Source organism: Chrysemys picta, chromosome 4 (assembly GCF_011386835.1).
Source record: "Chrysemys picta bellii isolate R12L10 chromosome 4, ASM1138683v2, whole genome shotgun sequence".
In the NCBI taxonomy this organism is placed as follows: Eukaryota; Metazoa; Chordata; order Testudines; family Emydidae; genus Chrysemys; species Chrysemys picta.
The window spans coordinates 73,497,275-73,514,810 of record NC_088794.1 but is presented as its reverse complement, the minus strand read 5'-3'; the positions used below and the strand labels follow the sequence as shown (position 1 = coordinate 73,514,810).

General features: G+C 42.1%; 1 protein-coding gene across 13 annotated transcripts in view; it reads left to right on the top strand.

The window, feature by feature from the left end:
- Positions 1-17,536, top strand: part of SHANK2 (SH3 and multiple ankyrin repeat domains 2) — a 640,917-nt gene that overhangs the window by 415,713 nt on the left and 207,668 nt on the right. For all 13 annotated transcript variants that reach the window (XM_065592634.1, XM_024100174.3, XM_005304567.4 and 10 more), the window contains one exon: positions 4,048-4,123. In XM_065592634.1, the coding sequence (XP_065448706.1) occupies positions 4,048-4,123 (76 nt within the window). The remainder of the gene's footprint in view (positions 1-4,047; positions 4,124-17,536) is intronic.

The following is a 17,536-nucleotide window of genomic DNA, read 5'->3' as shown; positions in this document are numbered from 1 at the left end:
CCACCAACTCATGTTGACATGGGAGGAGACAAACACCAGGCCCCAACAAAACAATTTGTTGGGGACTGTAGAGCCAGGGAGATTTTCTCCTCTGTCACTATTCCAGGTGAAGGGGATAATCTGGTCATCTGTTTATATGAAACTTTTCTTATCTCTTTATGGCCTACTTTTCATACATATCTTGTGAACTGGTCCACTTATGTACATAATCTATTTCACCCCTTTTTCTGTTTTTAAAAGTGTGATAAATTTCAAAATGCAGAGGCAGCTGTGTATAGGTTTAATTGTTTTTAACTTTTAGGATAGTTTGAATTTGAAAAGCATTTTTTAAATCAAAGCTTAATCCACCTAGTAAGTGCTCTCAGGAACTGTAGTTTCTGCATTTGTGCTCACAGTCCTTGGTCAAAGTTTAGCCCTTGACTACTTTTAATATGGTACAGAAATAAAACCTGACTAAAGTGTCTTCTCAGGTCTAAGTACAATAAATGATCACAAATATCAAGGACAATCTTTCCTGAAAAGGAAACATCATCTATTAGTTAACTATGGGCTGTATGAAGCAACCTTAGTGAGCACTGAAGACTTGGTGGTCTCAGGTTATACAGAAACTCGTGTATTGAATTTGGGTGACAGATTATCAAGTCACTGTAATGTGGTGGTAGTTTTAGGGACAACTTTAGGGAAACCTGAGGGTTTTTCCCAAACCAAACTGTAGTGAGTGGAAATCACCCAAAAGTGTTTCATTTCCAAGATATTTGGCTTATTTGGAATTGGCAACTAACCCAACGTACTCTGGGGATAATAACCATGCTGAATACTCTACTCTAAAGTTGCTCTGTAACCTGATATCTCAAAATGTCATCCTGACAATTATTCCATTACATGATTTTTTAGTAGGTTATGCTGACTGGCTGTGGACTATCACAGTGGCCCTTGTATGCAGGAGTAAATGACCCAGCCCTCTTGAGCGGAGCCCATAAAAATAAATAAATCTCTCATTGCTTAGAAAACAGCTACCATTGTTCTGCACAAGGCTGGAGAATAGGCTGTCCCATTCTCTAGATCATTTAAAATTTTGTTTTATTTTAGAGATCTCCTTGGAAGTTATGTAGTTTCCAAGAGTTGTGGACATTTTGGAGAAAAAAAAATTAACTACATACAGATATTTTTGTTCTTTCTGAAAATAAATATGGCAACAGATAAACACTTACCCAATATTCTCTCCACAAAGAGGAGGTTCCTAACCTCTTAATTACATATTTTGGTAGTTTTTGAATATTTTATGACTTGCATTCAGTTAGAAAGAAACTAATGGAGGCACTAGGGATTGCTGCAGCTCTTCTGCAGGTGTGGCTTGTTGATACTTTTTGCAGGATCCCTAATTTAGAACTTTAAGCTATGAGATTTCCTTTTGATCACATGTGATTTCAGACCCCAAAATGGTGATAGATTCCAAGGTCAGAAGGGATTATTTTAATTATCTAGTCTGATCTCCTGTATAACACAGGCCAGAGAACTTGCACAAAATAATTGCTATATCGTATCTTTTTAGAAAAACGTCTTATCTTGATTTAAAAATTGTCAGTGATATAGAATCAGTCATGACCCTTGGTAAATTTATTCCAAAGGTTAATTAACCTCTCTGTTTAAAAAAACGTATGCCTTATTTCCAGTCCAAATTTGTCTAACTTCAACTTCTAGACATTGGATCGTGGTATATTGAAGAACTTATTACTAAATATTTGTTCCCCACGTAGGTACTTATAGACTCTAATTAAATCATCCCTTGACCATCTCTTTGTTAGACTCAGAGTTCAGTCTATTTGGTTTATCACTGTAAGTCATGTTTTTTAATTCCTTAATCATTCTTGTGGCTCTTTTGGGCACAGTATTCAAGCAGTAGTCACAACAGTCCCAAACGCTGAGGTAAAATGCTCTCTCTACTCCTACTCAAGATTCCCCTGTTTACGCATCCAAGGATGGCATTAGCACTTTTGGCCACAGTGTCACGGTAGCAGCTTGTGCTCAGCTGGATCATCCATCACAGTCCCCAAACCTTTTTCAGAGTCACTGCTTCCCAGGATGGAGTCCCCCATCCTGTAAGTATGGCCTATGTTCTTTGTTCCTAGGTGTATACATTTAGCCATATGAAAATACATATTTGCTTGAGCCCAGCTTACCAACTGATCCAGATCCCTCTATATTGGTGACCCGTCCTCTTTATTTGTGCCACTCCATCAATTTTTGTCATCTGCAAACTTTATTAGTAATGGTTTTGTTTCCTTCCAGGTCATAGATAAAAATGTTAAATATCCAAGAATCGATCCCTCCAGGGCCCAACTAGAAACACACCCACTTGATTCTCCATTTACAATTATGTTGAAGAGCTATAATTTAGCCAGTTTTTAATCCATTTAATGTGTGCCATGTTAATTTTATATTCAAGTTTTTTTTAATCAAAATGTTGTGTGGTACCAACTCAAATGCCTTACAGAAGTTTAATTATATTACATCAACACTATTACTTTTATCAAACGTGTAATCTCATAAAAGGTATCAAATTAGGTTGACAGGATCTATTTTCCATAAACTCATGTTGATTGGCATTAATTATTATTACCCTCCTTTCATTCTTTATGAACTGAGTCTTTTATGAGCCACTCCATTATCTTGCCCAGGATCGATGACAGGCCTATAATTACCCTGGTCATCCCATTTACTCTCTTTAAATATTGACACAACATTAGCTTTTTTCCCCCCAGACTTTTGGAACTTCTGCAGTGCCCCGAGGTTTTTTGAACATCAACATTAATGGTCCAGCTAGTTTCTAAGCCAGCCCTTTAAGAGCCCTGGAGTGCAAGATTTTTTAAAATATCTGACTTTAGGAGATGCTGTATAGTATTCCCCTGAGATACTAGTGGAATGGAGAAAGTGGTATCATATATGATTATTTCACCTTTTTCCCAAATACAGACCAGAAATATTTACTGAACATTTATCTTTTCTGCATTATTATTGATAATTCTACTATTTCCATCTAGTAATGGACCAATACCAATTTAGGATGTTCCTGATGTACTTAAAAAACCTCCTTTTTATTGATAGGTTTTGCTGTACATCTTCAGAGAACAACTACACATTATTTTGTATATGTGATGCTAAATTTAAATCTTTTCTTAAACTTTTATCAACATTAAACCAATGTTAATGTGATAATAGGGTTTGGAAAAGTGGAAGGGGGATTTATTTGAAAAAAGAGCTTGTGGTCTTGAAGATGAGTTTGATGCTACCACCCCTGTCTGTAGGTTTTATATATTTTTCACAAAAGTGTCTCCCAAGGTGTAACATGGCTGACTTTTCAAATGGCTTTTTGGCAGTTATATTGCTATGCTTCCTCCCTTTTTAAGTCCTTTTATATTCTAACAGTGTTATCCCTTTTATAGATGTAAAGAGGGTACAAATTCTACACTGATGATGTTGTTTTCTTTTGTGATTTGTTTGGCAATGATGGATGACAGCACACACATCTCTTCTTCTGCCCCCATTTTCTTACTGATAGTTATGAATTATTCAAATGGCTTTGATTGTGGTCCCAAAGTCCAAAATTACTATTTTGCATTCTCCTCCTCCTCCTCAAAAGGAGGTTGATATTTATAGTCCAATCTAGGGGAAAAATCAGATTAAGATTGGTTGTCAGGAGTTTACAGATGTGGACAGCTTTGTCAAGTAACTTGCAACATCTGATCTTTCTGAGTAAGGAAAATTTCTTGTAAGTGATGCACTCGAAGAAAAATTACTACTAATCTTGTACTCAGTGTGTATGAGTGATGTGGAATATCTATATTTTATCAATTGCAAAATAAACATTTTTCTCACCTGAAGCACTTGAGACCATACTTTGAGATACTCCCAGTGGTTTGTATTAATATAAAACAGAGAAAATAAAATTTGTTTTTCAAATTACAAATAAAAAGAGCACTAGATTATTTTTCATTCTGTAAGTATAGAAGTATTATTAAAAGTTTTGTATCTTCCATCTTTACGCAGAAACTCGAACGGATAGAACAAAGAAATTGTTTAGACACTACACAGTTGGATCATATGACAGCTTTGATGCTTTAAGGTAAGATGCCTTCCTTTTAGCTAGTAATATTTGGATTACAGAAGTTTGTTTTATGCTTAAAAAAAACTAATCTCTTTACAGCTTTTGTAAATGTAGGATTATATCAACCTATAATTCAGGTAGGAATTGGGTCTTCAAAACTCAGTCAGAGCAACTCAATCTACTTTAGTGCTGCAGTCTCTCTAAAGAGGGAGGTAATTAAGGCGCTATTCCATTAGGTGCCAAGTGTTCCCAACTGCCACTGAAATCGGTAGGAGTTCAAGATACTCTGTGCTTTGCAGAATTGAGCCTTTGATGATGATCTTTGCAGTGTAAATGGAACAGTATCTGGTTACAGGATCACAAACCCTGGCAAGAGGGCCATGAAATAGGTTCTCATATTTAGTTGTTTTAAGGGGTGTTTCTCCATCTGAAGCAACATTGAGTAGAAATCAGTTTAGATGTAAATTGTGGGATTTTTTTACTTGCTGTTTCTGATGAGTATCTATGTTTGTTTAAACAGGGTTTCCCCTCCCCCACGCACCATGAGCATGACCAACTTCTGGCAGGGAGGGTGATCTTGCAGCACAGAAACTCCAATCTTCTCTTTTACCATAGTGTTGGGAAAATAATGGTGGCATATTGAAAATGTTTAATTTTTCCCTGGTATGATGGCTCTCCACTCTCCTGTCCTGACTCTCTAATTAGGATTATTTTTTAAAGAAATATGCACTGCCTAAACCAGTGTATTCATAAGTTCTGAAATGCTGTAATTTAATGAAGACACAGCTTCATGCGGCAAGTATTTAAAAAATATATGCTAGCAACATAAGATGACACCCAACTTTCTTAGCATCCTTGTCTTGGAGGTTAGTGGATAATTTTGCAATTCCTGATGAAGCTAGTTAAGTGACTGGTGGTGAGGTGTTTTTGTTTTTGTTTTTGTTTGTTTTAAGACTTCCATTCACCAGGTTCCTATCCTGTTCTCCTTCAGCAGGCATGTGGTGCTGAAAAGGCAGTGGGACTAGTGGTATGCCACTGCACATGAGTGTAAGCATCTGCAGCCCCTGAATATTAAGTTCTACTTTGGAAGGGCTTTATCATGCAGAACACAGAAGAATGCTTTGGTGACATCCCTGGTGGACATGCAGTTATGTGGATTGACCACTTTTACCTCTCCCTGCATGTTGCTGCTGCAGTCTACTATAGCCAGTGTGTGGCAGGTCACAGAGCAGCACCCTTGATACTCTGACTTAGCTGGAGAGGAACATATTTTGGGCCTTCACGTAGCTTCTTTGTGATCAGGCCAATTATTGGGGCTTTTTACAGGAATCAGGACTGCACCTTCATGGCTGTAAAAATGCACAGGATAAAGTATACTAGGTAGACTTCCATAGTCTGTACACTGGACTACATAAAACTACAACTGCCTTGATGCAGTATGAGATGCTAAATATTTAAATGTTTAGTTAAGTGCCCAATAATAACAGATTTGTTTAAAGATTCAGTGGTCCTTTATTACTCTGTAAATCTCTAGTGATGGGGCTATTTCATCTATAAAGGATGGAGCTGTTCTGGTAAAACTGGGAGCTATAGTTTTCTCAAGCATGTTTTCTCAGAGTTCCTGAATGCTTGTTTTGTCAAAAGGAAAGATTCTATAGAACTAAGTTCTTGACAAACCAAGTTTGTCATTAAATAATGAGCCACATTCTTTGTTGACATAATTGTGCTGATTTCAGTGGAGTTATGCCAACATAAAATTTGGTCCTATTTGTTGAAAATAACTATTAGTATAACACTTCTGTGGGTGAGCAGAGCTTAATTTGAGGAAGAAGTGGAGGAAAAGTTTTCCTTGCTCAATTGGTTTAATAAACATGGTGAGAGAATTGAAGGAAAGGGTCATCACGTTACCCTCGATTAGGAATTAAATACTAGAGCATTTCTCATGTAGATCACTTCACTGGCTTCACAATGCAGTACGTTAGGAGGAGAAGGGAGACAGCAAAGTTTTCCCTGGGCTTTTCCAGGCTAGCTAAAGTATGGAAGAAAAATGATTAGGTTTTTTTCTCCTCCAGTTACTAGGTTATCAAACTGGACCCATTCGGAGTAGTAAGGACTACCGGGCTGTAAAAATGGAGCCTGAGCTAATAGGAAAAAAGTAGGGGGAAACTATAATAAGCCTTATCAACAGACACTGAAGAATCCACTTAACATATATGAAATAAACACACTTTCTCTATATTAAACTAAAAATGCATTATGTAGAAATACTGTGCCATTAATTTATTTAAAATGAATTAACTTGTAAATGAAGTGATCAGTTTGAAGAATAAGGTGGGTTAATTTCACCTGTATGCAAGAAACTAGTTTTTTTTTTGTTTTTTTTTAGCTCATGCACCTAGCAGAGCAGTGCTTCCATTACTTATTCTGTTCTGCAAAATGGAGTGGATATAGGGTCTGATTTAAATAGGTCCTCAATAGACCTCATTTCCTTGAACCTGCAACAATAAGCACAACTAGATGCTTAAGCAGCTGACTGTGGTTGCAAATTCAGGTAGCTGTACATCGAAACACGGGTGGGAAAACTTTTTGGCATGAGGGCCACATCTGGGAATAGCAATTGTATGGCGGGCCATGAATGCTCACAAAATTGGGGTTGGGGTGCAGGAAAGGGTGAGGGCTCTGGGGTAGGGTTGGGGATGAGGAGTTTGGGGTGTAGGAGGGTGCTCCGGGCTGGGATTGAGGGCTTTGGAGAGCAAGAGGAGGATCAGCGCTGGGGCAGGGGTGCAGGGGGAGGGGTGCAGGTTCGGGCTGGGGGGGCGAGAGGGGTTCCGGGGGGGGGGGGGCTGGGGATGAGAGGTTTGTAGGAGGGTGCTCTGGACTGGGATCGAGGGGTTTGGAGAGCGAGAGGGGGATCAGGGCTGGGGCAGTGGGTTTGGGTGTGGGGAGAGGCTCAGGGGTGCAGGCTCTGAGCGGAGCTTAACTCCAGCAGCTCCCGGAAGCAGTGGCATGTCCTTTCTCCGGCTCCTATGTGGTGGCGTGGCCAGGTGGCTCTGCATGCTGCCCCATCTGCAGGCTCCCATTGGAGCACATAGGAGCCAGAGCGGGGCCATGTGGCTGCTTCCAGGAGCCGTGTGGTGCGGCCCCCGACCTAGTGCCCTAGCTGGAGCACCGAAACGGGGCAAGCCGCAGACCCCGCTCCTCAGCGGGAGCTCATGGGCTGGCTTAAAATGGCTTGCAGGCTGGATCTGGCCTGCAGGCCATAGTTTGTCCACCTCTGATCTAAACAATGACATCAATGTCATCTACAATCTGTGGGTGCAGAAAAGGAGCCCATATTAAAAACTGGCCCATACAGTAGACATTTTTTGCCTAGGTCCAATAGATTTAGTCCCCAAGTTAGGAGAGCCCCACAGGGAGAAGAATAACTGAAAGGAAGAGAGATGTCAAACTAATACAATTCTGGGGTACTGTACTATTGACAGCCGTCTTGTTTCCAATGAGCCATTTCCAGATTTGCACCTTGCTTTGATCACTTTCTCTGTCATGAATCCTGGCACTGTAAGGGAATACTATAGTGCAATTACTAGTTATTTTTAAAGTAATTGCTGCTTTACTAAAGTTGTTGCTTTTATAAGATAATCCGGTTGTTGTGGAAGACAGGATTGAATCCTAAGCACTTTAATTTAACTCCTGATTCAGTTCTTTTTCAAAGGTGACTTGGTTCTCATGTGTGTCCCTTTCAGTTTCTTGAATACTCTACTGAAAAAGTCCCCCCTCCTTTTTTTAACCAGAGCAAAAAACACTGAGCAAAAGAGTTAGTACATGATTTAAACATTCATATTAATAGGCTGATGTATATGAACCAAACATTCTGCATGTGCCATTTTTCATTTTAGACAGGTGAAGTTTAGCAAAGCACACATTTTTGTGATTCATTAAACATCTTTTCAACTGTGAAGAGGAGGTCAGGTATCTGTTATGCCATAACAGATTCATAGCTTATAAGAGGAGGGGGATATGTGCTGATTCATGTCACCATGTTTACCAATCCAAATCTATCTAAATTATGATTTGCAAAATGTGACAAGTGATTTTTCATGTGAGGTTAAGCAGGTGTACCCCACTCACTCTGCTGTAGTGATGGCTAACAGAAGTGTTATGCTATCATTTGTGCCGTATTCTGTATCTGTGATACATAGCACTTGGCATTTTAGGTTTAAGTGATGCAGAAACTTGGATTACCATGGTTATGGGATTATTTTAATGTTACATTACACCCCAGAGTGACTGAGGGATCTCTTTCAAGGATCTTGAGCTCTAACTTTTCAGTGACTACACATGGTGTAACCCTTTTTACTTGTATTAAGTGTGTGCTACAAGAAAAACAACTTACCCTAAGAGACAAAGCTGATTTTGTATGTCTATGCTGCAATTAAACACCCACGGCTGGCCCCTGTCAGCTGGCTCGGGCAAAGGCGCTGTTTAATTGCTGTGTAGACACTTGGGCTCAAGCTGGAGCCCAAGCTCTGGGATCCTTCCCTCTCACAGGGTCCCAGAGCTTGCGCTGCAGCCAGAGCCAAAGCATCTACTCTGCAATTAAACAATCCCTTAGCCCGAGTCCCATGAGTCAGAGTCAGCTGATATGGGCCAGCCGCAGGTGTTTAATTACAGAGTAGACATAGCCCTATAGGCTTCAGAAATTACAATAGTAATGTTAGTATGGCTATCATAAGCCATTTAAATAGGCTGCAATCAAATATTTTCAGTTCGCTCACAAAGTTGTGATTTAGTTTTAATCCATTTCCTTCAATTTAACATAAACAAATAACGGGTGGAGATGGAAGGAAAAAGCCCGGGGGGGAGGGGCGGGGAGAGGCTTTGTTACAACCAGAGGTAAGTGGGTGAGTGTAGATTGGTTCATCCAGTGGAAGCTGGCACTGGAGACGCAGGAATAAACAGCCGTGTCCCCAGATGTTAGGTTTCAGCATGTCCCTCCATCTCCCTAGGTTTCAGCAAGGTGTTTTGACAGGCAAAATTTCCCCCTCTCTCCCAGCAGCGGGACTGGCAAAGGCAGCATAGGACAAATTGGTGGGGATCACATCCAAGATAGCTAAGGTGTATTGTCAAAACCAAAGAAACCTCATGGTCTCAGGCTCTATTTGCTGCCCATTACACCTGCAACTTAAAGCTGAAAGTAGGAAAAGTACATGAAAAGGGACAGACCCCCAACATACAAGTTGATAAAAGCCCCCATTCTCTGCCCTACGGAGTCCTTAGAGGGTTTATATTTTCTCTTAATTAGTGGAAGATTTCAAGAGTCCTTTCCCCTTCTCTCCCCCCCCCGCCCCCCGGCCCACAAAAACATCAGGCCATGACTTATCAGTAGAATGTTTGTTTTATATAGTCCAATCTATAAGATGCGCAGTATCTATAAAAACAGACAGACAAAGGAAGTTTTTTTTCTCAATTTTAAAAAGTTCTAGCCTTCCCATTGGGTCTTTTGGCCAGATGCCCACTCACTTCCTTTTACCTATGCATAGCAGTGAGACTTTTAACCCTTTACAGGTAAAGCAAGAAGAGAACAGCTACTAAGAGGGATTTTATAGCTAACTGGCTGGCTAGGTGTCCATAAAAGAGAGCCCCCCACCCCACTCCACCCCTTTCATTTATCACAGGAGTATTTCCTCATTGCAAAGAAATTTTCTTTGAGGCAGCTGAGACTACTGCCCAGAGACTACTCACTGCCCCTGCCATGAGGCCCTGCCTCCTGTTCTCCTCTTCCCTCCAATGCCCTGCCACGGCCAGGCCAGAAGCCAGAGTAGTACTGTAGTAAGAGCCACCCAGAGACTACTGGCCACTCAGTTTGGCATGTAAGGTAGTGTTAGTGGCAGCTGGAAGGGCCTATTACAGATTTCAGGATTTATACTTGGAAAAAAGATTCATGGTCCATTACACTTTTTAGAACGTTTTATACAGGCATGTCCAAGTAGTTAGTCCAACAGACATTGCCTTTACTATTTCGTTCTCTTTGGTGCTGGGAATAAAGATCCTGCGTGTTCACTGGAAAAGGTCCAGATGTCAGTACAGTGGGCACAGCAAAAGGTTGTGAAGTAGTTTGCTGATGACTATAGTAATTAGAGCTATGGCTGGCTAATAAATTTGTCTCACCTTGGCAATTGGGCAGAGGAAGAAAACCAGGCTTGCTCATGTTGTTGCACCCATTTTGTATCAATAGTTTGAGGAATGTTCAGTGTGAAGTCAGATATGCAACTGTAAAAATACATAGCTCTAATAAGGAGCAATACGATTTTAGTAATAGTTTTTAACTCCGTGGATATACATTTGGATCCCATTTTATATCCAGCTTCTCCTGGAAATTTTGCATGTAATAGTTCTCTTGCTCCTGGGATTGGCAATTGTTTCAGGTGCTTCACAACTCTATCATGTCCTTGTCCATCTGTATTATACTTAAACTGGATGGATGCCTATGGGGGAGGTCTGGCCATAACTGATGCTGGATAGGAAGTCAGAAATTCTCCTTGATTGCAGTGTGGCATAATTTCATTTATGTGGTGAATTCAGCATCCCTCATGCGTAGCCCTAAAGGAAGGAACCTGTGTCAGAAGTTCACTTAGTATGTACACCTATCACTGGCAATATAGTCAGTGGTTATTAATAAGATTTGCAGGATTGCATTGGCACTGTCAGTATCTTAGAGGTTTTGCACTCTGCACTCTCATCTGGGTTCCCCGGGTCTGGAGCATAGTGAAGCAGAGGCTGGCAGTGTAATTAGCCAGCAGTATGCTTTTCTGGGAATACCTTTAGTCACATCTGTCAGTCAGATGATGTCTATTCCTCTTTATGAATGTTTCATGTTACGTGTAACCTATATAACACATACCTGTTTAGAAAGCAGTATATTTGAGTTGGGGTGTATCTGTTACTCTGTTCTGTTTCTGGGACAACTTTATATTTTTGTTGCATACTTTAGAAGGTATTTTAAAACTGTTCTTGACTGCAGGCATTGGGTTTTAGACATTAGTGATTTTTATTTGGAACTGTGTCACATAATGTGATTTCTTGGAGTATTAGATGCCCTAATTTGAATTATAATATGAAGATGTCATATTTGATCAATTCAAAGATGTAAAATTTAGTTCTAAAAATATGCTGTTTCATATATTGTGTACATTGTATTCTTGTATAGTGATTCTGAGGCTAGGAGTAGATCATGATTGGTCCAGGGCTCACAGCATATGTTAAAGCTGTCTGAAAACTGTCTTAGTTAGAAGGATGTACATCCAAAAGTTTGACATTTGGGTTTGGATCAGATAAATATCCAAAAATTGCTTATACCCACACATGGGTCTTTGAGCAGAATCCCTATGCTATGAAGGTAACACTTATTTTGGTATCTGTGAAATCCTATGGAAGGTCTTTCCATCTAAATCTCACAGACTTGGGTGATTCAGTCTAAACATTTTCAGGACTATTGCTGTTCCCAATAAGCCAATGGAGTTTTGCCATTCCCTTCCATGGGAGTAGAAGCACGCTTTTGGGGACCTCAACATGAGCTGCAAAGTCCCTATTCATGTCTTGAAGCTTTTATCTATGTATGTGTAGTGTCTTCATTCAGTGCCACTTAAAGTAGCTTTACACAATTGTGTAGTAAAATTATTTAAAAGAACCGGAACTCTTCAGGCAGCTTGAATTTTTAAAAAGGCTCTGAAAGGTCTAGAACTTCTAAATAAAATTCTTCCTCTAACTTATGACAGGCTAACTAATATTTTGATTTAGTGATTCTGTAGAAGCTTGATATAGTCGTATTACTTTCCATTACTTGGTTATTTTAAATATTTTGAGGTAAATTTGAGTTCCTAGAACTGACTTCTACCACTGATAAAACTGGATTTAGTGTAGGTAACCTGTGTAAGTTACAACTTTGCTAACGGTATGTATCCGCTTGCAGTATCCAGTGCTATTTGGTAACTAGCTTATCGTAAGAACATAATTTGCCAAATTTTTCTCATGCTATCCATTGTAGCCTAGATTTAAGATCGGTGATCACTACTTGTGAAGTTTTTCTCTATTCTGTAGCAATAATGATAACAATAGGAAAGATAGCTATAAACTATCAACTTGTTTTATATAGGTAACTTTATGTAGCCCTTCACATTATTTTGGGCATTCTTCTTGAGCTAAAAAGGTACCTGGCCTGCTTGCTGCAGACTTTGTGTAACATTGAGGGAGCAGGAAATGAAAGCTTGTTGAGCTCAAGTCATTTGCCATATCTGTCCCTCTAGCTGAGCAAGGAGGGTCTAGTACAGTAGTAGGAGAGACAGCACTCTGGTGATATGAATAATGTATCATGGTGGTTTCAATAGTAATTGCCTTTGAAAAAGACCAAGTGCTTTTAATAGCCAAATTGGTTTCTCAATCACTTTTTTCAGCAAGAGAGGACACATTCCTAGATAAATAAGAAAATAAAATAATTCCAAATCTTTTTTAAACTAAGAACCTTTTCCAGATGGCTAAGCAGTTAAAATAAAAAATATAAAAAACCACCACCTTAGCTTTCCCAGTTGCCTCATGTCCAGCTATTTGTTTGGAAACAGAGCCATGAAAGCTTATGCTCCCAATACTTCTGTTAGTCTTAAAGGTGCCACAGGACCCTCTGTTGCTAATAACGTTGATGTAACTGTGGTTCTTTGGAGTCACAGCTTCATAGGAAACTTGATGTAATGACTTCTCCTGAGATACAACTTAAGGGCCCAGATGGCTGCTGCTATGAAAGTGTCCATATCTTTCGAACATACTTAAGCACTGCCTCTAATAAATGCATTTTGTAATTCATTGGTCTTCCATTCTAATATGACAGCACCAAGTACAGTAACTCCTCACTTAGTCATCCCGGTTAACATTGTTTCGTTGTTACGTTTCTGATCAATTAGAAAACATGCTCATTTAAAGTTGTGCAATGCTCCCTTATAACGTTGTTTGGCAGCCGCCTGCTTTGTCCACTGCTTGCAGGAAGAGCAGCCCGTTGCAGCTAGCTGGTGTGGGGGCTTGGAACCAGGGTGGACTGGCATCCCCCCTTTCAACTCCACACTCCCCTAAGTTCCCTGTGCAGCAGCTGCTCAGCAGGCTATCAATTGCCAGCAGTTCAGCTGTCCCTCCCCCCAACTGCCATGTGTTGCTCCTGCCCTCTGCCTTGGAGCTGCTCTCGGAGCCTCCTGCTTGCTGTGCAGGGAAGGGGGGAAAGGGAGAGTAATGTCAGGGTGTCTCTCCCCCCCCCCCCCCCCCCCGCTTACCCCTTCTCCATATAGAGCAGGGTGGGGACAGGGCAGGGCTCAGGACAGAGAGAGCTTGCTGGACGCAGCTGCTGTCTCAACATCCTGATTTTTTTTTTAAAAGGCAATGTATTTAAGAGTGGGGTCGGCATACTTAAAGGGGCAATGTGCATTTCTCTCTCGCTCTGTCCCCCACACAGGGTTTGTCTCTCTGTCTGCCATGCTGTCTCCTCTCCCCTCCCTCCATTCGTGCTGCCTTGTAGAGTGTGAGACTACATTAACAACAATGTGTTAACCCTTGAGGGCTCAGCCGAATGCTAGTTCATCATTTAGGAGTAAGGCATTCCCCAGGAAATATGCCACCCTCTAAGTTCACCACCTCAAACAAGCTTCACAATCATCATTGTTGTATATAGTATTAAATTGTTTTTTTTAAATGTGTGTGTGTGTGTATGTATATGTATATGTGTGTGTGTGTGTGTGTGTGTATGTATATGTATATGTGTGTGTGTGTGTGTATGTATATGTATATGTATATGTATATGTGTGTGTGTGTGTGTGTATGTATATGTATATGTGTGTGTGTGTGTGTGTGTATGTATATAAAAAAATATAAAAATTTGTTTTGGGGTGTTTTTTTTTATTTTGGTCTGGTGAAAAAAATTTCCCTGGAACCTAACTTCCCCCCCCCCCCCCATTTACATTAATTCTTATGGGGAAATTGGATTTTCTTAACATTGTTTTGCTTAAAGTCCCATTTTTCAGGAACATAACTACAACGTTAAGCGAGGATTTACTGTATCTGAGAGTTGCCACCTGCTTGATATTGTGTCTGGGCAAGTTAATACAGTACTGTGTTGGTTGTAATCTAGAGTTGGACTCTTGCTACAAACATTGTTGCAATGCTACAAAGACTGCTTGATAGTAATGGCTAGGGAGGGGACTAGGTTTTTTTTTTCTGAATTGATAACCAAATCAATACATGCTAATTTTTGCCTGGTAAGATCACCCATCAACTGCAGTAATTTACCAAACTGAACCAATGAGGCAATGTCACTGGTATTTGAGGTTTCCAAGTAAAATGGTGTTCAGCTCAATGCCACCATCAACTGCCTCTTCAAGCTTATCCATAAGTCAGTCAGTGCTGATACTGAGCAACAATGGTGATGACACAGCCTTGCTGAACTCCTGTGGAAATAGGAAAATGTGCTGGATATCTACCATTAATTCAAACACCGCTTTCTGCTCCAGTAGAGAGTGCTCTTCTATTAATAACACTATCTTCCCAGGAATGCCGAGTCACCTGATCAGATCCCACAAGTTTGCTTGATGCGCTGAACCAAAGGCCTGATGAAAGCCTATTTTAAAAGTGCTATGCGCAGCTTATTAAATTCAGCCATCTTCTCAGAAAAGCTGTGTCAAGGTAAAAATCTGGTCAATAGTGGAACGGCCCAGTTCTAAAGCTGCACTGACTAGACTGGCCTTTGCTTCCATGATAATATCTTGAATCAGTGATGCACTTTTTGAAAAGACTTTTCCCCTGAGACTGCCAACAACACAATGCATTTATAGTTGCTACATTTGACCTTCTGGCCCATTTTGAACAGAGACAGAATAATGCCCTTCCGGTCATCAGATTTGATATTCATGCGCCAGATGGTCTAGCAGAGCCTATGCAACTATGGAAAAATAGTAGTCATTGTCTTTATCAATTTGGGGGTATCGTTACAAACTTCTGGTGCCTTCCCAGACTTCAACTTGTGGATGGCAAACCGAGCAACAAGAGATCTGAAGGAGGGTGGCTCTATTGGAATTCACACTTATACTAGAGTGGGAAGAGGGACAGTAGGTACCAGACAATTGAGAAATATCTAAAAATGACCTTCCCATTGATGTTAGCGATCTTGCAGGCTGGTTAATGCCACCATCCCAATTCTTCACTGGGCAAAATGGTGCCACCTTCCTCCACAGTCAGTGCAAAGTTGAATGGAGGCTGCTGAAATTTGCCTGGCAGCTGCCTGTTCTAACCTGGCTACCTGTGTTGACCCCCAGAATTCTTTATCTTTCTTACTTAGTGACTAGACAACATTCCAATGTTGAACTCATTCAGCTGTTCCTTTTGCGCTTGACAAATGTGCTCAAACTGGTGTGATCAATGGTTGATATTTGAAGGGCTGAGGGTTCAGTACCAAGTTGGCAGTGATCAGCACTGAGGTCTTGAAATAATGCCACTCCTCATCAGATGACAAGAAGTGAAACTGCAGTCTCTGTTTCTTCAGTGGCTTCGAGAAGTTCAGATTGGAAAGCCATTTGATAGTTCATTTCTAATAAGAGTTTCAGCCCATTAGCTGGCTGTCATTGAAGTCAAAGTTGCACTTTTTGTCAGCCAGACCCACAAGTCAGTGTCAGGTTCTGCAAATCTACAAAATCATACATCAATGACTCGTGTCTGCCAACTGGTCTTGACAACAACATGATCACAGGCCTAGTGAAACCAACTTGACTATACCAAGTCTGCTTGTGAATTTTCAGGTAAGGGAAGAGCGAGCCCATGATCACCAGGTCATTGATAGTTGCAAATTCCAGCAATAACTACGTGTAATAGGTCCTTGCCGGGGCTCGACCCTTCCGGCGGGAGGGGAGCCACACCGACTCACTACAGTTGGGGTAGATAGACAGTTATCTCAGCAGCTCCGGCCCTCCGGTGCAGGGACGGAGCAAAACCGACGGCTAGCTAGGGAGCCCAGACCCTAGATCAGGGCGGGGCCCACACCGTTCTAGCCCAGGCCCTTAGTTGCAGGGGCTGAGCGGATAAACAGTTTAGGAGCCCAGGCCCTGGATCAGGGCGGGGCAAACACAGTTAAAGCTCAGGCCCTTGTTTGCAGGGGCTGAGCGAGCCAGCAAATAGGTAGGGTACGCCTAGGCTTCTGTAGCCGAGCGTTGGGTGAGGGGGAAGCCTGCCACCCGTGAGCGGGGGGTGGCAGGGGGGAACGCAGGCCCACCCACTCCACTGCGTTCCAGCCCGGGGCCCTAGCAGCGGTTACTGCCGCTGCTGGTCAGTGGGGTATCCAGACCACAACACACTGACATAGGCTCACACTCGTTTGCAGCCGGACCGGGGTCGGCTACCCCCGGGCTACTTCCACGATCCCCCTCAGAGCCTACCTCGTTCATCACACCGGACTCGGGCCAGTCCATCTGCATGGGCTCCTCTCGGCCAGGGCTTGGTGGCAGGTCCGGTAGCTCTGCCGGGAAGTCAGGCCAACGGCACTCGGGCGGCTCCTCCGGGTAGCAGCAGGGGCGGAGGGGTTCTGGTGCCGTCTCGCCCTCAGGGTTGGTGGGGTGGGGCTCCCAGGGATTCTCCCAGCGGCGGGCGCGGACGGGCTCCGGCGGCTCCTCCTCGTAGCGTGCCCGGGGTAGCTCAGGCCAGTTAGGGCCCAGGCCTCGGGCCTCGGAGGTCTCCTGGTCAGGAGCTCCCGGCCGCACGTCTGCTCCCTGTGGTGGCTGGCCGCGGACTGAGCTCTGACGGCCGGCCTTTATACTTCCTGTCCCGCCCCTTGACTTCCGGGGGGCGGGGACAGGCGGCGGTGGCTCCCCCCACTCTGGTGCCTGCACGTGGGCTCCCCCTTCTGGGCAGGAGGGGAGCCACACCGACTCACTACACTACCCCTTGTTCTTTTGCTCAGTTTCCCCACTGTACTTAACCACTTTGGCAATCCTTTCCTATCTGTACATTAAAGTTGCCCAGGGTCATGATGTCTTACCTTCTTGGGCTTTCATTAAAGACTACCTGCAGTTGCTGGTAAAACCTTCTTCAGCTTCATTGTTAGCTGTGGTATTGGTGGGACCATACACAGTGATGATGGTAAGATATCCACAGCCAGTACAGAATCAGACATTGCTGAGTTGCTCATTACTCACCTGCCAACTCTCCAGTGCCTATTGGACAATAAGCAAAAGTACAATAGCCAGCTTTTACTGGAGCAACCCATGGTGGCAATATGAGAAAAAAAATAGAGAGCCCTCAACTTTGTTTTCACTGCTTCTTTGCCAGCATACTTCAGATAAGGTGCAGGTACTGAAGCTCAGGCTCGTCAGCTGTTTAACAAGGACAACTTTAGCCATTTCAGACAATGTTTGT